This window comes from Lampetra fluviatilis, chromosome 65 (genome assembly GCF_964198595.1).
Source record: "Lampetra fluviatilis chromosome 65, kcLamFluv1.1, whole genome shotgun sequence".
Taxonomy (NCBI): domain Eukaryota; kingdom Metazoa; phylum Chordata; class Hyperoartia; order Petromyzontiformes; family Petromyzontidae; genus Lampetra; species Lampetra fluviatilis.
The window spans coordinates 1,180,970-1,204,161 of record NC_136339.1 but is presented as its reverse complement, the minus strand read 5'-3'; the positions used below and the strand labels follow the sequence as shown (position 1 = coordinate 1,204,161).

Genomic DNA, 23,192 nt, shown 5'->3' with positions numbered 1-23,192 from the left:
AAAATGTGTCACGTTGACAAAAGACAAATAGTTCACTGCTTTAGCCCACCGGTGTGGGCTAAAGCTTCTTTGCACCTGATGAGTTAATGAGTTAATGATGACGTCACCCTGCTGCTGCTCTATATAAGAACGGGAGACACAGCAGAGCCTCACCATTCTGGCGAATTGCCCGATGATGCTGGATGCAATTACCAGCAAAACGTCGTACTCAAATTGTAAATGTTGTGGCTTCAACACACCGGTGGGCTAAAGCAGTGAACTATTTGTCTTTTGTCAACGTGACACATTTTTACTGATTGGCCGTGTCGGGTGGTGGAGGGTTACGACACATTTATAAATAACGCGATCTAAACCCAAAAACGTTGATTATGAATAACATTGGTCGCGAAAGCCTACGTGTTAAACAGATCCAGTGTAGCCTACGGACACTGCTGGGGCAAATGCTGTTGTTATGCACAGGTACACACACACACAACAAAGATCTCCCATATCGCCTTCAACAGATTGTTGTGGCAAATTCCATTAACGGCCAGCATAGCCGCACCATGAGGTGTTGTGGCAAAGGATCGTTTCCCTGGCTGCCTTTTTCTCTGCAGTATTGGCGATTCATTCTAGATTTTAAGTTTTCGTGACTGCAAGGATCGATATTCTTTCCCACCCACCCTCCCCTCTCTGACTCATTTAACTGCCATAACCCTGGCATCTCTCCCACTTCAGTAAAACAATTCTTGCTGTGGTTGCGTGTGTTGCAATCGAAACGTCGTGATTGAATTTTATTATTTTATTTTATTATTTTTTCACCTACGTGACTTTACCAAAAGAACAAAAGGATATAGTATTGGCGATGTTTAACGCAAAACATTCGGGAAATGTTAGCCGTGCGGCCAGAATTAAATCGAACTCGAGTCACCACTGGCCGCTCCACCCACGTATGAACACTTCAACACAAATCGATGAATAATAATAATACAAAAACTGTATTACAACTTTGATAGGGCTTCTTGTTGCTGGCTGCTTCGCGTTTCTGGCAATTGTGCCCGGCGCAAAGCGATTGACAAATCAAAATCGATCCAACACAGGCAAGGTTCAATGTATTTATCAGATCAGAATCTTTTTATTTATTTATGAAATCGTATGCACTCCAAACATCACACAGTAATGAAAGGCAAAGATCCCCCCCATAGCCCTCAACAGTCTGTTGAGGCAAGTGCTGTTAACGAGTACGGCATGACACACGAGGCGTGGTTGGCCAACACCACGCCCGGCCGCCTTTGTTTCCCCACACCAGGTACTCATTTGAGGCTGAGTCGACCTAGGGGAGGCCCGGGACCGGTTCAAATAATCGCCAACGGTGTTGGCCGCGAGCGGGAATCGAAATCGGGTCGCCGGGTTCGTAGCGCAGCGTAGCGCTGACCACGACACCACCGCTCCCCAAGCTCGCACACACACTCGTCACACACACAGTCGTCACGCACACACACTCGTCATCGCGCAATCGTCACGCACACACACTCGTCATCGCGCAGTCGTCACGCACACACACTCGTCATCGCGGCGGCACAGATCTCAACGTGGCGGCCTTCGTAGGCGCTCACTGACCGCACGACCCACCTTGTGCTCAATCCACGCCTTCGCCATTTCTCTCTCTTCTCGCCCCCCACGCAATTCATTCAATCACAGTCGTCATGCTCACACATCATCTACTGTCAGAATAATAATGATTATTCTCTTTATACGGATGTAGTGTAGTAGAACGACACTACTGCATTGCCTCGATATGGGGGCTGTAGGCAGGTGTCACGGGGTCGTGTCGGTCCGTGACACACTCTGCGTGAACCCAACAGGACACGTGACTGGATAAAGGGGGGCCAGGGACCCCAGGGGGGTCACGCGGTTGGGACTCGGGCCTTCACGAAGGATCGGGAAGGGGCGCGTGGCCTGGGGCGGAGCTGGCCACGCCGGAGTGGTTATAAGCGGGGTGTGGACAGACAACTGGGCTGTTCTGTGCTGTTCTGCTATGCTGCTTTGTCATCTCTAATAACTTACATATAAATTGTCTTATGGTTGTTATTGTTTGACTTGCATGCCACTGGAATTTTTGCACACAGCATTGATATATGGTGCTTTTTCTGGAAGACTTTGCTGTTTTTCCTGGATTTTTTTGTTTTGCGCGTAGTCACTTTAAGATGTTTCTTGTTCATGTTTTTGTTTGTTGCGGTTGCACCCGATTCAAGAGCCGAATGGCTCACAGGGCTATACCATATACATGAAACTGAAACTCTGGGATGAAGCTCTCCGCTAGTCGACCAGGAAGCGTGGTGGGCGGTCCTGGTCCAGTGATGTAGAACCCCCGTGGGTTAGCTAAGTTAGGAACGGTGGCTACCACTTTAATTCGTGATGTTAAGTGTTAAGTGTTAGCTAATCAATAGTGTTGCCTCCAAAGTCCAGTGTGCGCCTCAATTTAACCGACGACACGGCTATCACTCATTAACCCAATTCATTCAATCCATTCACCATCGTCATTTACTGTCATCAATTTTGCTTTCACCGAATTCACGCATCATCATCACGACAGATTCGCCCCCATTGCTTCCTCTCATCTATTTCATTCACCTCATTTCCCACCATTACATTCACACACGCGTTATTGTTGTTGTATCGTTGTTAATTATCCGTAAAGCACGTTGATTAATGCGCTATTTAAATCCCGTTAAGATAAGATTCCAAAACGTCTGTTTGGTAAGCCAAATGTAAGTCTATCCGTAACATTCACGCACGCACCACCACCACGAGCAGCAATGCCCCAACGCAAAATCAAAGAGGACAACATACGGCGAGATTCAACTTGGGATGCCAACAACAACAGCAATTCCTGGAACAGAGTTCCCAGACCCTTTTTACGGCTCAAAATAATGGTGGGCTACTGCTGTGGCTACTGTGGATGCTGATGTAGCTACTACCGTGGCTATTGCTGTAGTTACTGCTGTAGCGACTGCTGTGGCTGCTGTAGCGACTGATGTGGTTACTGCTGTGGCTACTGCTGTAGCTACTACTGTGGTTACTGCTGCTGCTACTGCTGTATATACTACTGTGGTTACTGCTGTGGCTACTGCTGTATCTACTACTGTGGTTATTGCTGCTGCTACTGCTGTATCTACTACTGTTGCTACTGCTGTAGCTACTGCTGCTGCTACTGCTTGTATCTACTACTGTGTCTGCTGCTGCTACTGTTGTATTTACTACTGTGGATGCTGCTGCTACTGCTTCTGCTCATCGATGACGGCGGTTCTCACGATCTGCATGGGGCCAGGCTGCTTCGTGTGGAGTTTGATCTCTCGCGCCATCTGACACGAGATGCAGCAGCAGCAGAAGATGTGCATCGCGTAGTCGTCGCATATGGAGCCCTAGAACACAAAATTCATAAACAAACATGAAATTAAACAGAGACAAAGATCCCCAGTTATGGCATTAGGGGCCGTCCATAAATAACGTCACGCACTTAGCGGGGGGGGGGAGTCAGACATTTGTGACGATGTGTGACGAGGGGGGGGGGGGTGAGAAATGTGACGTCACATCAAAATGTGCAACTTTAAAAAAATAAAGACAACACGTTCTACTTATGATAATTGGTTTTTTACCCTTCTATCTGGCAACAAAACTGACACCTTTTTACAAGGAGTCATGTTTGCATAGACCGCAATACCTGTAGTCATAATACAAACAAAAGACATAACTCTGATAATGTGCACTGTCCTTGACGTTGATTGGTCCATACCCGAGACAGCTTTCCTTAGAGCCAAAAGGCGTCATCTGGTCCATCCCATGTGAGACTAGGCTCTAAGGAAAGCTGTCTCGGGTGTGGACCAATCAACTTCAAGGACAGTGCACATTATCAGAGTTATGTCTTTTGTTTGTATTATGACTGCAGGTATTGCGGTCTATGCAAACATGACTCCTTCTAAAAAGGTGTCAGTTTTGTTGCCAGATAGAAGGGTAAAAAAACAATTATCATATTTTTACTGGCAAATGAGGTTCCCATAACGTTCTACTTAATTAAATCTACGTTTTAACAAATGTTTTCTCCAAAAACATCAGAGTGCAGCGCCACATTAAATACGCACTACAATGACAATAGTTCATAGCGATTTGAAGCATGTTTTATTTTTTTTGTGACGTCATATTTGAGGGGGGGGTCTGACTTTGTGACGCCGTGTGACGAAGGGGGGGGGGGGGTAAAAAATCGTCCAAAATCGCGTTACGTCATTTATTGACGGCCCCTTAACAGACCGTCGGGGCAAATGGTGTTAGCGGAGCAACGAAGGGGTGGGTGGCCACCACCACGCCTGGCCGCCTTTGTCTCCTCAGTGCTGATGTGTATGCACTGCGCGTGACGTGGAGCAATTATCAGTGTGTGCGGCTGATTCGATTCGTGAGAAGTACTTTTGAGTTTAATTTGTTTTGTCAATGCGGAGGCAAGAGGGGTGACGCCCCGTTTATCTCTTTCGTTGCATTTTATATCCTCCACAGCAATGATTCCGACCAATGATTACGACAACAACTAAATAATGGTTGCGCGTGAAGTCCTTCTTTTCTACATTTCCTGGCCGCTGGTTTCCGACGGATGTCGAGTATAACCCCTCTCAACGACCACCCTTGTTAAGGACTAATCGCTTAACGACGGGTCTCCATAGAGCCCAATGTGTAGTGTACAGTGTATTGTATAGTAGTGTGTGTCTATTGTGTGTGTCTCTTTCTGTGTGTCTCTGTGTTGTCTCTCTCTGCTTGTGTGTCTGTCTGTGTGTCTCCGTGTCTGTGCTTTGTATCTCCCTCAAATTTAGTTCTACCTGATTACGACTGCTTGTGTTGCAATCGACACGTCGTGCTCTATTATTAAATTTATTTTATTTCTACGTGACTTTACCGAAAGAACCAAAGAGCAATTCCTGCAGTCACAAAAGCTTCAAATCAAGTTTATAGTAGGGTAGTATATAGTGGAGCGCCGCTGCATATGACGAATCATTTAGCGACAGGCGCAGGACGCAGCTCGCTCTCGTCGAGAGCGAGAGGGGGGAGGAGGCGACTCAGGGTCGCGAGGAGGACGATCCACATACGAGCATGAAGGCAATAGCAGCAGCCACCAACTATTACTCCAAGCTCTGCGGCCCTCTACATATCACGGTGTTATTGGCAAATTAATGAGTGCTTATGTGTTGGAGGAAACCGGACAACCTGGAAAAATACCCTCGCGTGCCAGGGGGACAGAGATAAAAAAAGACTATCCACATACATACCGAACACGTGGAGTTGAAACTCCACGTGTTCCAATCTGGACATTGTTTCTGTACATTGATGTAATGTGAGGGTATATCCGGGTGGTTGATTGATCACACCTCGTCATGATAATTGGCTCTACCGGTCCAGGCCCATAACCAATGGGGAGAGGTCTAGGGGCGTGGCCCTGACGTAATGGGAAGGTGACACCTGGAAGGAGATGATTTGATTTGCTGGTTTTAGCCACAGCCAATGGGGGGACGAGTTAGGGGCGTGGTCCTGGGATCGTAGGATGGAATCTGGAAGATTCCAGGGAGGTTACCCACGACTGGTTGAAAGGTACCACGTGACCCAGGTATTAAAAGGGGTTGAGACGGGCAACACGTGGTCAGATCTGGAACGAACGGAGGGTGAGACCATGCAGAAGCGGGGGTTCAGGGCCTGCCACGTGGCAGCAAGAGTCTCTCTCTCTCCCTCCCTCTCACGCTGTCGGTCAACAGCGTGAAGGAGTAAGACAGTAGTAGAGTTCATATGAAGAGAGCTGTAAACGAAATAGAAATAAAGAACCTGATTCTAGAAGTTGCTTCCACGACCTTTATTACACATTGTTGCTCCTGTAAAATGCCAGGGCACGGCTCCTGCTCGACGCCCATAGACTGACGTTGTTTCCCAAACACCTGTGAGCTTGCGACTCATCATCACCCTCACATCGACACTCCGGGTGGCCCGGAGCATAGGACACGTGCAATAATCCAGTCGGGGGGTCCTCTTGTATCACCTTATCCTAGCACACGCAGGCTATGGCTGCTGCTCCAGATCCACGAAAAGAAGATACATACTTTCCCAACACTTGTGCGATCTATCAAAAACCTCGCATCGACAGTGGCTGGATCACAGGACACGTGCAATAAGCCAGTGGCAGGGCCCACATCGACAAGAGCTCACCGCTGAGCTGGCGTCTCCTCACCTGGATGTGGTAGCGCTCACGTATGGCGGTTCTCAGCGCCACGGAGCTGCCGGGCAGGAGGGGCAAACAGATGCACTCGCCAAAGCCATTGGCCATCCGGCAGTGGAGGCAGGGCATGCAGAAGGTGCCGCAGAGACCTGGGAACGCAGCAACGGCATCGTCACAGCAGAGTCCACACCAACGCTCGTTAATTGGCCCGACAGTAGAGCCCCTCCTCTTAGCGACGGTAATTGGTTCCATGAAACCGGTCGTTAAGTGAATTGGTCATTTAGCGAGTCAAGAAAATGCACCTTAAAGGCTTAATTCGTTCCGATAGCATCGAGAGTTAACCTTTTTCACCCAAAAAACGTACTTCATAATATTTAAACAATGGATATTAATACATAAAGACACTAACAACAACATAAACGCATCATATTAAAAGAAACGTGGTTAATCAATGCATTATTTAATATTTACCGTACCTACAACAGCCCGTCGTTAACAGGGGAATGGTCAGTAAGCGAACACATTGGGCACTATGGAGGCACTACACTATACACTACTATACACTACGCTATACACTACTATACACTACGCTAGACACTACACATTAGGCGCTATGGAGGCACTACACTTTACACTACTATACACTACGCTATACACTACACATTAGGCTCTATGGAGGTCCATCTTAAGCGATTAGTCGTTAACAGGGGTACTCGTTAAGAGGGGTTCTACTCTACACTACTAAACACTACTCTACTGTATACAACACTACTATAAACTACTATATAAAACACTATAAACGATAATACTATACACTACAATACACTACACTATGTACTATATTACTATATACTACTATACACTACACTATACACGACACATTGGGCTCTATGGAGGCCCGTCGTTCAGCGATTAGTCCTTAACAGGGGTGGTCGTTAAGAGGGGTTCTACTCTACACTACGATATACTACACTACTATACACTACACTATACATTACACTACTATACACTACACTATACACTACACTATACACTACACTACTATACACTACACTACTATACACTACACTATACACTACACTACTATACACTACACTATACATTACACTATACACTACACTACTATACACTACACTATACATTACACTACTATACACTACACTATACATTGCAATACTATACACTACACTATACATTACACTACAATACACTACACTATACACTACTAAACACTACACTATACATTTGAATACTATACACTACACTATACATTACAATCTTTAACAACTACGCTGGTTTGGTCGTCTGCGTGCGTATCTGGACGTTAATTTATTCACGGACCCGCCCAAACAGCTCGCTCTGATTCGATAAAAATAAAACAGCCGGCAAAAAGCCACAGCTCACTTTGATTCGATAAAAAATAAATAATTAACACGCCCCGAAGAGAGCGATAGCATAGGTTTGGCAAGGTCTGCGCCGCAGTGCTGCAGTGCACTGTGGGCGCAGACCCTGCGCTGTGTGAGTGTGGTGTGTATGCAAGTGTGCGAATGGTAGTTACGCTAATATTACGTTTATTTATGTAAAAAATGGGTGCTGCGTGCTGCGATTAGTGGAGTCCCCAAACAACTTTACATTACGAGTAGGCAGGGGTCGCTATACAGTGAGTCTTAGCGGACTGAGCTGGCAGCTTCACCTGCCGGGACCACGGCCAGTTGCGTAGCGCCCCCTACAGTTTCGCCCATGGGTCGATACCCCCATGGGGCAACCCAGCTGACTGTTTGATGGGTACAATGGGTACTTTTCGGTTTATCCGGCTTATTACCATTATTATGTATTGACGTTGATCACGTCTCCATGGACGGCTTGCTGTCTACTTCGGTTGTGTAATTGAGATGTTGTGCATGCTGCTGCTGGTAAGGGCATGTGTTGCATAATATGCAGCATGTGTCCGCGTATCATGTTTGGCACAGATGCATTTGGAGTTACTGTACATTTTTCATGTTTTGGAGTGCCAATCCCATGCACTTTGAAATGTAATAAACTGTCTAAAAAGGTTGCAGCCCGGCCCCCGCCGCTGTCATTCTCTGGACGTTGCACAAGCCATATCGGAATTTGCGACATGCGAAAACAATGAGTACAGTGTGACACCACCCGGGTAACTCCCGGGATCAAAATGGGCATTGGAAAGTGATCGCTTTATTGAGATGATTATGGTACTACCACAGGGTATTGTGAACGGTTCAGGAGGAGGAGAGGTCTGGATTTGTAAGTCTCACAGTACCGGTAAGAAGCGCCGGGTGGGGGATGCCCTCCACTGGGGTACAAATTCTGTCATTATTAGTATACGATCATGCAATGTTTCTATCTGCAAGCTGTCATAACTGAAACGATCCCCGTTATTGATCGATTGAGAGTGACCCACCTCTGATACCATATGTGAGGAACCCAAAAATCTGATGCATGCGTAATACACCCACAATGCGAATACGTAAACGTTAACGTAAAAACACGAACAAAATAAAATTTTATAAGAAAAAAAAACATGTGGCCCCATAGCGGATCTGTCTGTGTGTACAAACAGACGGAGGATGCAGGGGCCAATCTATGTGCGATCGGAACGGTGCAATTGCTGACCAATGTCACTGTGGATGGCGCACACGCTGACGCACACCGGAGCTGTGTCTTTGCGATGCAAGGGCATGGTGGATGGTGGCGCGCATATGGATGGTGCGTTACGAATAAAATAAAACAAAACAAACCGCTGGAAGCAGCCATGCGAGCAGGCTACTTTGAGAGCGATCGCGAATGGGTTGCGTGTCTGGAAGAAGCCTCGCTCTTTCAGATGCCGTACCAGCTTCATCAACTCTTCGCTACGATTCTGATGTATTCCATGCCAGCAGATACGAAGGCTCTCTGGGATAAATTGGCTCGCGATTACGAGTACCAGTACCGCCAGCTGACCAACAAAGAAGAAATGGTAAATCTTCTTGGTTCTTTCTGTAAAGTCACGTAGATGGGAAGTAATAAAATAATAAAATAAAACATAATAAAATAATTCTCACGACGTTTTGGCCACAACGCAAGCAGCCGTCCTCAGGTGAAAACCAGGTCTGTCGAGGCGACAGCGTCTGAATGAAACAGCACACGTGCTTGGAGAATATATATAAGCTGGGTTGGAAGGGGGGGAAGGGCGCCTTGACAAAAACATGTGCATATCAAGAGAAATTTAGCATTTTTATGGAAAATGCAGGTATTTGATTAGTACTACTTATGCCCGTGCATTATGCATGATTAACAGCATCAAAGGGAGGGGATATGGCAAATGCAGGTATGTGATTAGTACTACTTATGCCCGTGCATTATGCAGGATTAGCAGCATCAAAGGGAGAGGATATGGGAAATGCAGGTATGTGATTAGTACTACTTATACCCGTGCATTATGCAGGATTAGCAGCATAAAAAAAAAGAAATGGTAAAGTTCAAGACCCTTCACAGCCTCCACGAGTTCCTCACGGCAGGTGGGATGGCTCTGTCGGACTTTGACGACCTCCCGCAGCTTTCCGAGTACCCACACTTGGTCTTGGACTCGCTGCTTGAGAACAACTATATCCGCCGCGAATTGGACACGAAGTACTTCCCATTTCGACTTCGGCGCAAACAGTTCCCCATTGTCCCAGCCTTCGCGATGACCATCAACAAGGCGCAAGGGAAAACTGTTCACAACCGGGATTATATCTACCAACGCCATGCTTCTCGCACGGCCAACTGTACGTGGCACTATCGCGAGTCACGGCAAGATCCAACATCAAGGCGCTTATTGAGGGACCTGACGACGAGGAGGAAGACGGAGTGTACACGAAGAATATCGTGTATCGCCAGATATTTGAATAAGTTGAATTCTATATTTAAATAAGTTGCATTCTTGAATATTGTCGATTGAGCGTCTCATAAAAATGCATATAACCTCACACAAATAAACATAAAAAATCAACAAAACATGTATATTGTGTCCAGCCACTTCAACTCCCCACCAACCAAGTATATACACACCGCCCGCGAAGCGGGCGGCGACTGCTAGTACTATACACTACACTATACATTACACTACTATACACTACACTATACACTACTAAACACTACACTATACATTTGAATACTATACACTACTATATACTACACTACCATACACTACACTACTATACACCACATTGTACACTACACTATACACTACATGACTATACACTACACTACTATACACTACACATTAGGCTCTATCGAGGCCCGTTGTTAAACGATTAGTCGTTAACAGGGGTGCTCGTTGAGAGGAGTTCTACTATAACGTCACACGATTTTGGACGATTTTCCGACCCCCCCCCCTCTTCATAGGGCGTCAAAAAAGTCATACCCCACCCTCAAATATGACGTCACTAAGCTCTGCCCCCCCCAAATAAAACATGCTTCAAACCGCTTTAAACTATTTTCATTGTAGTGCGTATTTAATGTGGCGCTGCACTCTGATGTTGTAGCAGAAAACATTGATTTAAAAGTATATTTATTTAAGTAGAACGTGTTGTCTATATTTATTTAAATTTGCGCATTTTAATGTGACGTCACATTTCTCAACCCCCATCCCCTCGTCACACATCGTCACAAATGTCTGACCTCCCACCCCAAATGCGTGACGTAATTTATGGACGGCCCCTTATGAGGGCCCTGCAAAGATTGGGTCATTGTTTGGTGGTGCCCAAGGGCGTAACTATGGGGGAGGGGGTGTGATGTGGCAGCGTTATGAGACGCATCAGAGCCCAGTCAGTTACAAGGGGCCCCCCGAATCAATAGATAAACATGTTAAGAACAATTATTACATTTTAATGTTTAATTAAAATACCCTGGGCCAAGCCCGATGATTAAGCTACCCTGGCTATCATCGTATCAATAGAGCAGCATCAAGTTGCGCGATCCACCCCTTTTGAGGAAATCCTAGATCGATGGGGCCGGCATGAAAGCAAAGACGCACGATAACTCCTGGACGGGTTATCACGCGTCCTGAACGGAGATCACAATTCCTGGACATTTTGGCTGCAAACTCATTACAGGTGGCAAGCCAACAATGGTTGAGAAACCCGATGAGGATGATGACGACGACGACGATGATGAGGATTGTTATTGTGATGATCGACGGAGTTGATTCCTAGGCGGGATGTGCACTTGCCTACTTCCGATCAGGAGCCAAGTGCTCTGAACCACCCGTAGTAGAATGTATCTCTCCCCAAAGTAAAGCCACTGCAACTTTCGCGTTGCACGCAACTTTGCTACTATCTTCCAATGTTGCGTGACTGGTCCACCTTTAAACTCCACAGCTTAATTGATTTCCGACTAACCCCGTAACTGGCAACAGGCTCAAGCCTTACAAAGACCTGGCAAGATAAGATTACATGACAGGTGATCCTTTCTTTGACGCAAACTGAATGATAACACCCTCCCCCCAATATAAAGATAGCAATACTGGACATTAGAGCATGTTAATCGTTTACAGGCTTCACCACTAGCAGCAGGTATTCCGTTCGTGAGCATGCAGCAACGAAGACAATACATGTCTGGAGAAGGCGGCATGCCCACAGCCGCAAAACAGCTCACTTGGCTGTTTTTTATCATCACAATGACGCCAGAGATTATTGGACCAAGGCCAAGTAGGGTGTGAGATAAGAGGCCTACGTTGGATACACTCCTTATCTCGTCGTCCTCGTGCTTACGCCTGGTTTGTCTGATGAGCTGTAACAACTTTGTATTTATCCATAAGAGGTTTTTATGCATAATATAAATAATAAGAGTTTTTTGTGAATCCATAATATAATAAATTATTTATGTTACCAGGTAAGGCCCCACTGAGCTGCTATGTAGCTCTTTTTCAGAAGCGACACTGACCATCACAAATGATAGCGTAACAAAGTGGGTTACGGATTATGTGTGAAATGTATTCAAGCCAAATGCTCTAAACGCGTGATGTTGATTCTAAATGTGGAGAGAAAACCCGAAGGAACCGAAGAAAAATCCACGAGACCACGGGGAGAGAGACACGCAAACTCCAAATATACACTCTTTGGTTCTTTCGGTAAAGTCACGTATAAAGATAAAATAATTAAATAAATACTAGCATACGACGTTTCGATTGCAACACAAGCAATCATCATCAGGTATAAATGAAACAGAAACACAAATCTAGTATACTTAGAAATGGAATGTAATACAACAGAGAGTCGGATAACATAACAGTCAACACCCTACCTGGTTGATTACGTTCTTCCTGAGAATGTTAAATTTGAGAGTGAGATAAAACACAGAACCAGAAACTTATAGACAGGCATATAAGCAGACAGATATCACAGAGATACATAGAGAACAAACATAGGCACACAGAGAAAGCCACGCCTCTGTGTCGAGGCCTTAAATAGAGAGAGGGGGCGGGGGCGGAGAGAGAGGGAGGGGTCAGAGAAATTAGCATGTCAATGAGTAGCACGACGAGTGGTACGGTGCGAAAGCTTCAAAATTATGAGACAAGGAGAAAGACACACTAAATTAAATAACCTAGCAAAATATCGAAATGTAATGTAATGCAACACAGAGAGTCGGTCAACACACAATTAACGCATAGCCTGGTTGATTACGTGTTTCAAAGATTGCTAAGCTAGAATTTAAGTGTGTAATTCTAAAGAGAGACAAGACACAAACACGAGGAACAGACAAAGGCAGAGAAGGAGAGAGACAACAGCCGAGACACACAGAGAGAGCAGAACATAAGAACGACAAAACGAGTGGAGACAGAGAAAGTACACTAAATGAAATAAATCTAGCAAAACTTCGAAATGTAATGCAATGCAACACAGAGGGTCGGTCAACACATAATTAACGCATAGCCTGGTTGATTACGTTCTTCCAAAAATTGCTAAATTAGAAGGTAAGTGTGAAATTTGAAAGACACAAACACGAAGATCGATACACAAGCAGAGAGAGAAAAAGACAAACTTAAAACTTCCCCGTAGAAGTGGTTCAATTTTAATTTGGAGCTTTCGTGACTGCAGGAATTTCTCTTTGGTTCTTTCGGTAAAGTAACGTATGAAGATAAAATAATAAATTAAATACTAGCATGCGACGTTTCGATTGCAACACAAGCAATCATCATCAGGTATACATGAAACAGAAACACAAATCTAGTATACTTAGAAATGGAATGTAATACAACAGAGAGTTGGATAACATAACAGTCAACACCAAATATACAGCAAACTGTGGCTTCTGGCGTTTGCACCATCTGTGCCGGGGCTGGTAGAGCAACGACGATAAAAGCACCACGCGAGGTCGCGAGTCTTTGGATTGACTGAGTGGGGGATGCAGTGACACCCCACCGCCAACCAAAGTGAGCCTCGGTCATAACGCGACACGAGCCTAACGAGCGTGGGAGACGGGAGAGGAGAGTTCATTGAAGACGAGGTTTTGGGATCATCTAGGCTGGTGGTGGAAATTCTACGTTTAGCATGATGGGGACCAGTCGCTCCTGTGGGCAACTCCTGGTTACTGATTCGTTTTGGTTTTTAGTGGGCTTCGCATTTTAGCGGCTCCACAGAGATGATGATGATGTTGTGCATGAGGTAATCCAACGAGGGTTTGACCTCACTAGCTTCCAATTATGCCTCGAGTGTTCTGACCCCGGTAAGTAGAGGGCAGTTTGCTGATGCACATTAATGGCATCGCACCACGTGCAGGAGATGATCGATTTTCCGGTTGCTTTAGGGGTGAGGCATGGGGCGCCAGAAAAAAAAAAACCGTTCTGACCTCGCGCCCCGACTGGATATCTGTGGAATAAAGAGTTTCATAGCTCATCGGATTCCTCCTGCAGAAGAAATATCCTGGTTCTAATTCTGATTAAGACAAATATGGCCGAATGCATTTCTCTGCTGAGCATCCCCCAGCCTCAAACACCCTCTTCTTTTCTTTACACGCGGGCTTCCCTTTTGTCTCTTCATATCCCACAGCAAATAATAAAAAATAATCATAGAGTAGAGCATCGATCATTAGGCAGCTTCGGGGGGGAGGTGGCGCCGGATTTTCAAAAACGCTAGATAATCGCCACATCATTAACATTTAAAACAGCTCATTTTTACATATTCTTGGGTGTTTTGTATCGGTTATTTTTTGTTTTAAATTTGTTTACCATATCAAATTTGGATAAATAAACAAATCCACAAAATAAATATCCTCCTTTGAAAAGTGACTATATTACTGTACCAGACTTAAATTCCAATCTCGAAGACTCTGCAGCATAGGGTGATATCTATACGTGCAGTATTTTCATCGTTTAAGTTGTATGTATAGTGTATAATGTACTCTATATCATATTTAACACTGAATTCAACCGTAGCCTCTTTCTTCGTCACGCACGTGGTGCTGCCGATCGCTGGACTCGGTCACAGCCTTTCCGCGGTTTCCTCGGATAGGCGCCAGGGACCGCTGAATAATTTTGTAAGCAGCAGCCAGATAATCGCGCGGTGCCGGATAATCGATTATCTTACCTAAAATTTATATAGCGCCTTCATCCAAGGAATTTTACAAGGGTTATGAGTAGTATAATTAGATGAAATAATAATAATAGTTATTTTCATTTATTATTATTTTATTTCATTATTATTATTATTTTTACCTACGTGACTTTACCAAAATAACCTAAGAGTATGAATCCTTGCAGTCACGAAAGCTTCAAATCTAAAATTAGTATAATGAGGGTATCTAAAAATGATGTGGTAAATAGGGATGGGGTTTGGGGAGGGAGGTTAGTGGGTACCGGAGTTACTAGGGTGCCTAGGGATTGAGGGAAGGATGGGCCAGGGAGAAGAGGTGGTGGTCTTGAGGGAGGAGCGGAAATTAGAGAGGGAGGGTGCTTCTCGCTTAATGTGGAGGGGAAGTTTGTTTCAGTGCAAGGGGGAAAGTAGGAAAAAGGAGCGGAAACGGTGATTGTGCATAAGGAGAGGGGGGAACGGTGAGGAGTGGGAGAGATTGAGATCGGAGTGGGCGAGGCAGGGGGGGACATTAAGCGAGACGAAGAAAGCGTAGTACGGTGGCACAAGGCCACGAAGTTCAAGACTGAAGGACAATTCTACAATTCTCGCAATTGCCTGACGATGCTGGCTGCCACCATCGGCGTTGCATCAAATTATCCGATTGTTTAAATGCGCGTCAGATAAACTCTCCAACACGCCCACCGCTCGATCGGTGGTCTTGAAGTGGTCACAAAACCTGGACCTCTGCTCACGTGACATACTTTATTAATTGACTGTGCCGGGTAGAGGAGCGTGTGACGACACACATTTTTTTCACGTGTCAAATGTAAACGAAGGTATCTTTCAAGTGACTGAGATTATCTAGGTGTTAATACAATCCACTCTCAATTATAATAATCAGTAATCTGAATAAGAATCAAATTTTAGTTAATTGTGTGTACCAAGAAAGCTTCATCGAGTCTCAATGCTATTTCCAGGAGGGTCCTGCAACACATCGAGACGTTTGTTGGCTTAATTCCACTGATGGAAGTTTGGCTTCAGCACTGCGGAGGCAGCGGGGTTGGTTGATCAAACCCAGATGTTGCATAATTCCCTTCCCGTAGCTCACCAGAGGAACGCAGTATGTCTATATTAATGTCTACTATACAGCAGACTCTCGATGATCCACGTGCACTTTAGCCGATTTGCGGATTGCGCACCTGAGACTTTAACAGAAATTCATAACTCATGCATTTTCCCTCAAGCCTAAATTAATCATCTAAAAACAATTATACATTGTTATTCATGGAAATATGTATTACAAGTCACGTGCTTAAACCGAACTCAACTTTCTCGTCATAGAGATCCGCAGAAAATTTATATTTTTTGATTATCCGCGATTTTGAATTATCCACGGCCGTCCTCCCAGTCATTCGTGCGAATCATCGAGAGACTCCTTTATGTTGAATTTCTTTCGCACCGTACATATCCAACTGTGTCAATCCGAGGTGCAGGGGAAGGACAACAGACTAAACACGTGCACTCCACAACCTGCCCTGTCTGTGTGGATCTTCTCAGGGTACTCCAATATCCTCCCACGTGTAAACACTTAAATTGTCTGGAAAACATCTTAACATAGATAGGGGACCGCAGAGTTTGGGACATTGTTGGTAGCCACGGCTCACCACTGCGTGGCTGCTTTTTCTGCAATTCCTTCTGGCGATTCTGAGTTGTTGAGTGAATCCTCTGCTGCGCATTACAAATGTACGGTAGGCTATTACTGGTAGGAACCTCCTGGTTACACCAGCCCACAGGGGATTATTGTGTCCGTCGTGCAGATAGGGGCTGGGTGGGGAGGGAGGGGCTGGGTGGGGAGGGGAGGGTGAGGAGGGGCTGGGTGGGGAGGGTGAGGAGGGGCTGGGTGGGGAGGGTGGGGCTGGGTGGGAGGTGGGAGTGATGGTGCTGGGTGGGGAGGGGCTGGTCACCCCGTGGTGCCCTTATGAAACTCAACGTTTAACCTACTCACGCCGGCTTGTGCCCGCCCTCACAGTCGGGCATATTTGCGGAATACACCACGCCGCCGTTGACCCTGGCAATTGACCGAGCAACCCAAAGTTCCTACCAGCTCCCTCCGCAGGAATGTGTTCTTAATTGTATTTTCAATTGTATTATTAATTGTATTATTAATTGTATTTTCCTCTAAATTATTTTGGTGGAGAAAAACCGGCTTATCAATCGACGAATGCCCTAATATTTATTTGCCCCGTGAGTGATTGTCGGGGAAAAAAAGTGTGCGACTGTGTGCGAGACGACTCACTTGCGTGAGAGGTAGGTAATGTATTGAAATCAATTGGCCCAGTGACACGAGCAGTGACGATTGGCACGGAACACGAGGGGGTACTTTATTGCTGCTGTTGCCTGACAACATGGGATTAGAGTGTGACTCGAAGCGCTTTGTGTGTTTTTGTGTGCGTTTCAGGGCGTGTTTGTTCGGTCGATTCAGCCTCCTCATATGACTACCTGGTGCCTGTGTGGAAACATCGCCCCCCCCCCCTATCAAACCTTACCTGCATGGTGCTTGCCACACCACCCCCTCGTGTACCGTGCCGGCTTTCATGGTTTCTACTCGCTAACAACACATGCCCCAACAGTCTTTAGAGGCGATACGAAGGCAGCGTCGTCTCTGTGTGTGTGTATGGGCAGCGGTGGCGCAGCGCTGCGCTACGAACCCGAGGTTTGATTCCCGCTCACGGCCAATAAACAGTGTCAGGGAAAATTTGAAGCGGTTCTGGACCTTCCCTATAAAGACAACGGCCTTAAAATGCTTCGTACCTGGTACGTACGCTGTGTACACATCGGCATGGTAGAGAGACATCGGGTGACCGGGCGTGGTGTTGCCCCCCCCCCCCCCTATTATGCGGCGAGATGTTAAGGGCGCAACGGTGGCTCAGAGATGTTGACTACCTCGCCTGGTATACAGGAGGTCGTGGTAGATGTTGACTACCTCACTTGGTCTACAGGAGGTCGTGGTAGATGTTGACTACCTCGCCTGGTATACAGGAGGTCGTGGTAGATGTTGACTACCTCGCCTGGTCTACAGGAGGTCGTCGGTTCGATCCCGACCCTGACGATGCCTGCTGCTGCTGTATATTTGGAGTTTGTGTCTCTCCCCCCCGTGGTCATGTGGATTTTTCTCCGGGTTCTCAGATTTTCCCCTCCACATTTAGAATCAACATCACGCGTTTAGAGCTTTTGGCTGGTCTATATTTCCACGCTATAAGCCACTTCTTTGTGCTTTAATTTGTGATGGCCAGATCGCTTCTGAAAAAGAGCTATCGAGCTCAGTGGGCCTTTCCTAGTAAAAAAAAAAGAAGTTAATAGTTTAGTATTCCGTGCCGGCCTTCATAGGTTTTGCTCGTAAACAATAATTGCGCACAACAACAACAACATCATCCTGTTAGAGGCTTACAGGTGGCGGAGGGGGCGATATTTGTATTTTGTTGCATGTGGGCCTGGAGCGGTGGGTTGCAGTCAGCTGGCCACTACCGAAGTCCTATTCCATGGTTCAAGTTTGGTGGGGATAAGGAGCCAGTAGAAGAAGGGACATTGCTACATTGATGGCCTTTGATAGGGGTGGGGGGCACAGCTCACGGCTTGCTTCCCTTAGGGGGAGAGCCCCCCCCCATCAAACCTTCCCTGCCTGTACCACCCCACCACCCGTACCCCCCCCCCCCCCCACAGTGCACCCCCACCATCCACCTCACTCTCGGCCATTGCTTACAAACATTCATGTCGTTACAGCAGTCGCATATGCCGGTAGACCACTGCATCTTCTGCACCGCGTGGGTCTTTTGCAGCTCGGACTGCTGCTGGATCACGGGGTACTGCACCTGGAATTCCATAGCGAAAACCTACACACAGACACTACACACAGACACCACACACAGATAAACACACACAGACACCACACACAGACACCACACACACAACACAGAGATCCATGGCCCTCGGTGATTCAACTTACAAGATGGTCCGGATGTCTTGTGACTTCCTTCAATGAATTTACCCCTACATTTTTTTCTTTTCCATTTTTGCATATTCAGATATGTTTTAAATGAAGATGCATTACAATTCCTTATAAGGGAAACAAGCACTAACTGATTATTAATGTAGCATAATAACAATAGAACACATTCCAAATGATTACTAATCTACAACTCGCATCGTAACAATAGCCTTATTACTAATCAAGTATATAATTACAATAACCCCCCCCCTCAAATCTTTGCACCTGATGAGTTAATGAGTTAATGATGACGTCACCCTGCTGCTGCTCTATATAAGAACGGGAGACACAGCAGAGCCTCACCATTCTGGCGAATTGCCCGATGATGCTGGATGCAATTACCAGCGAAACGTCGTACTCAAATTGTAAATGTTGTGGTTTCACGCTTCAACACACCGGTGGGCTAAAGCAGTGAACTATTTGTCTTTTGTCAACGTGACACTTTTTTTACTGATTGGCCGTGTCGGGTGGTGGAGGGTTACGACACATTTATAAATAACGCGATCTAAACCCAAAAATCGTTGATTATAAATGAAACCTTACTTTAAAAAAATATTCTTAGATAATACTGGTAGGAACCTCATGGTTACACCAGCCCACAGGGGATTATTCTGTCCGTCTGTCCGTCGTGCAGGGAGGGGCTGGATGGGGAGGGAGGGGCTGGGTGGGGAGGGGAAGGGAGAGTGGGGAGGGGCTGGGTAGGGAGGGTTTGGCTGGGTGGGGAGGGGAGGGTGGGGAGGGTGGAGAGGGGCTGGGTGGAGAGGGTGGGGCTGGGTGGGGGGTGGGAGGGGTGGGGTTGGGTGGGGAGGGGCTGGTCACCCCGTGGTGCCCTTATAAAACTCAACGTTTAACCTACTCACGCCGGCTTGTGCCCGCCCTCACAGTCGGAAATATTTGCGGAATACACCACGCCGCCGTTGACCCTAGCCATTGACCGAGCAATCCAATGTTCCTACCAGCTCCCTACGCAGGAATGTGTTTAAATGGGGAGGGGGGTCGAAAGACAATCGGAACCACCGTGTACATTGACTATCTGTCCGCATGGTCAAGTACTGCTTAGCGAGCACCTATTAAGGTGGACAGCCATCAGTTATATTTGCACCATGCCTGACCTAGAGGGAAGGCTCAGAGGGGTGGTTCGAATATCCTTGGGCATCAATATAGATTTGAAGCTTTCGTGACTGCAGGAATCCATACTCTTGGTTCATTCGGGAAAGTCACGTAGGTATACAATAAAATAAATCACGACGTTTCGGACGCTTGTGTTGCGCCCGAAACGTCGTGATTTATTTAATTTTATACCTACGCGACTTTACCGAATGAACCAAAGAGTATCCTTGGGCTTATTCGGTGGCTGTGATTTCACACTTTGCATCTCATGTGATGCAAACGTAAGAATATATTTTACCATTCTAGCAATAAAACAGGCATGGTGTTAAGTTGTTCAAACACCAAATGGGCTCACCTTTTGCAAGGCATCAAGTCTGCATTAACCACACACGTTACGGATAGAACGTGAAAACAAACATGTTCTGTTAATAATGTGTACATTGTCTTTGAAACTGATTGACCCACACCAGAGGCATCACCTCACCCCCTGTCAATGTCCCAGGGGGTGGTACGCGAGGTGATTTATAAATGTGTGAAATTACATCGTAGGTGAGAATCATTGGTGAATAATCATGTTGTACGGATCTGCCAATAATGAAATAACTATGATAACATTGTAATCCGTTTTGTAACCTAGAACGACGTGAAAGACCTTTCTAAACTCATTGATCGGAAACAATGTTGGTTTCCAAGAGTAACCGTCCAGCGTGAACACATCTCGTCACCTGCGCAGAAAGTCCGTAGAATGTTTTTGTATTCACTCGCAGTTACTCGCTCGTTCGGATAAACCTCACAAGATTAAAACATTTACAAAAAATGTTTTTGACAATGTTTATCATTCGTTACATTTATTTATCAAAACCGTGTTGGGTCAGACAAGGAGGGGAGGGGGTACAGGAGCCAATCAAGGTTGATAACCATTGCACTACTCTGGTGCTTTCGGTAAAGTCACGTAGGTATAACTAACCAGAGAGTATAGATTCCTGCAGTCACGAAAGCTTCAAATCAAGATTGAACAACTGCACTGCACCATTACACTACACCATTACATTAACTCACGAAACACTACACCACTGCTGTACACGACCACCACATTTCACGACACCACTGCCACACTACAACACGCAACTACACCACACCACTAAACTAGACTCTCAACTACACCGTGCACTACAGCACACTACATCCTGAACCACTCTACCACATGACTACACCAAACCAAAACAGCACACCACTGCACCACATCACTGCACGAATACATTCCACGACATCATCATACCACTATAGTACACACGATGCCACTTGTGTACACTACTACACCATTACATTACACCATTAAACCCGATACTACACAGCTACACCACTAAACCCTATACCACACAGCTACACCACTAAACCCTATACTACACAGCTACACCACTAAACCCTATACCACACAACTACACACTAAACCCTATACCACACAACTACACCACTAACCCTATAGCACACAGCTACACCACTTAACCCTATACCACACAGTTACACCACTTAACCCTATATCACGCAACTAAAGCACACTGTAACTTGCACACATTTCTCCCTCATTATCGCACTCATTCCTCCCTCACTCGTGTATCTCGTGTATCTCTCTTTTAGTCACTCATTCCATTAATTCATTCGTTTAATTTGTTCTGGCCAATTTTCTCTTCCACCTTTGCTGATGTATCTCTCATTCCACTAATTTATTCACTCCCTCAATCCTTTCAATCCTTCCATTCACACGTGCATTTCCTCATTTACTCACTCGTTCTATAATGTCTTCATTCTTTCCTCAGTCTCTCACTCTTGCCTCCTACTAATTTCTCTGTCATTCAGTTACTCGTACTTTCATTCATTCAATCTTGGCACTCTCATTTTTCAGTCATTTATAACTAATCTGATCATTCACGCACGTGTGCTATAAAACAGCGAAACATTTGATTTTACAACCACATAATCGCTTTAAGGCATCAGCTGTTGAATTTTTCAGTACATATGAGCAGCATTGTGAACGTTTTTGAGGCAACATTTTTTTTATTCTTACCTCATTCGATAACTCATTCATCAAATGCATTCTCATTCCTTCCATTCCAGCACCTCTCACGAGGCGTCCTTCAGGACCAGCCGTTGCTAGGGGATGGCTGTTGCTAGGGACGCCTGTTGCTAGGGGACACCGTTGCTAAGGATGCCTGTCGCTAAGGACGCCATTGCTCGAGAAGCATGTTGCTAGGTATGCTGTTGTCAGGGACGCCGTTTCAAGCGATGTCTGTTGTTAGGGACGCGATTGCTTGGGACGCCTGTTGCTAGGGATGCCGTTGCTAGGGAGGCCATTGCTAGGGACGCCGTTGCTAGGGATGTCTGTTGTTAGGAACGCTATTTCTTGGGATGCCTGTTGCTAGGGAGGCCGTTGCTAGGGAGGCCATTGCTAGGGACGCCGTTGCTAGGGATGTCTGTTGTTAGGAACGCTATTGCTAGGGATGCCGTTGCTAGGGATGCCGTTGCTAGGGATGTCTGTTGTTAGGGACGCTATTGCGTGGGACGCCTGTTGCTAAGGGATACCGTTGCTAGGGGGACTTTGTGGTGCACACAAAAGCTTTCGGATTATTTGAATGTTATAGTTCAAGCGACATGTTTTCTTTCACGCCCATAGCTTGTGAATAAAAGGTCGTCATCTGTAGATGCTTGCACGCCTGCAGATAACCCACTTTCGATTGTTACCAAATTTGTACACACACACAGCTTGAAAAATCTGAATTGGTATAAGGGTTGTTCAAAGTGGCACAGAGACAAAGATCCTCTTGTATAGCCTTAAAGGCAGGGCACGGCACACAGGGGGGTGGGTGGCCAGCACCACGCCTGGCCGCCTTTCCCTCATGAGTGGCAATGTTTACACACCGCACCAGGTACTCATTTGAGGCTGAGTCGACCTAGGGGAGGTCCAGGACCGGTTTCAGATAATCTTTACTGGTTTTGGCCCTCGAGCGTGACTCGAACTCGGGTGGCCGAGTTCGTAGTGCAGCGCACTAACCACCACCCTACCGCTCCCCACATGCATATACACACATGCATAGAACGGAAACAGGTTGTATATGTACTTGTTCTGGCACTAAAATAAGATACGGGTGTTATTTTCATGCTCTACTCTCAATCTTGCAATTGGAGCACTAATACGCTTTCTACGTATTGATATCCCAAGATAATATGGATTGTGAGCATTAAAGGATATTCTGGCGAAAGA

The 23,192-nt window shown here is 46.0% G+C and overlaps 1 protein-coding gene across 1 annotated transcript; it reads right to left on the bottom strand.

The window, feature by feature from the left end:
* Window positions 1–3,257: 3,257 nt before the first annotated feature.
* On the bottom strand, window positions 3,258–18,659 carry LOC144952013 (cornifelin-like). Its single transcript, XM_078882402.1, has 3 exons — window positions 18,539–18,659; window positions 6,239–6,375; window positions 3,258–3,404 (listed from the first exon to the last, which is right to left on the bottom strand). The coding sequence occupies exons 1-3, from the start codon at window positions 18,657–18,659 to the stop codon at window positions 3,258–3,260; spliced, it is 405 nt and encodes a 134-aa protein (XP_078738528.1).
* Window positions 18,660–23,192: the final 4,533 nt, after the last annotated feature.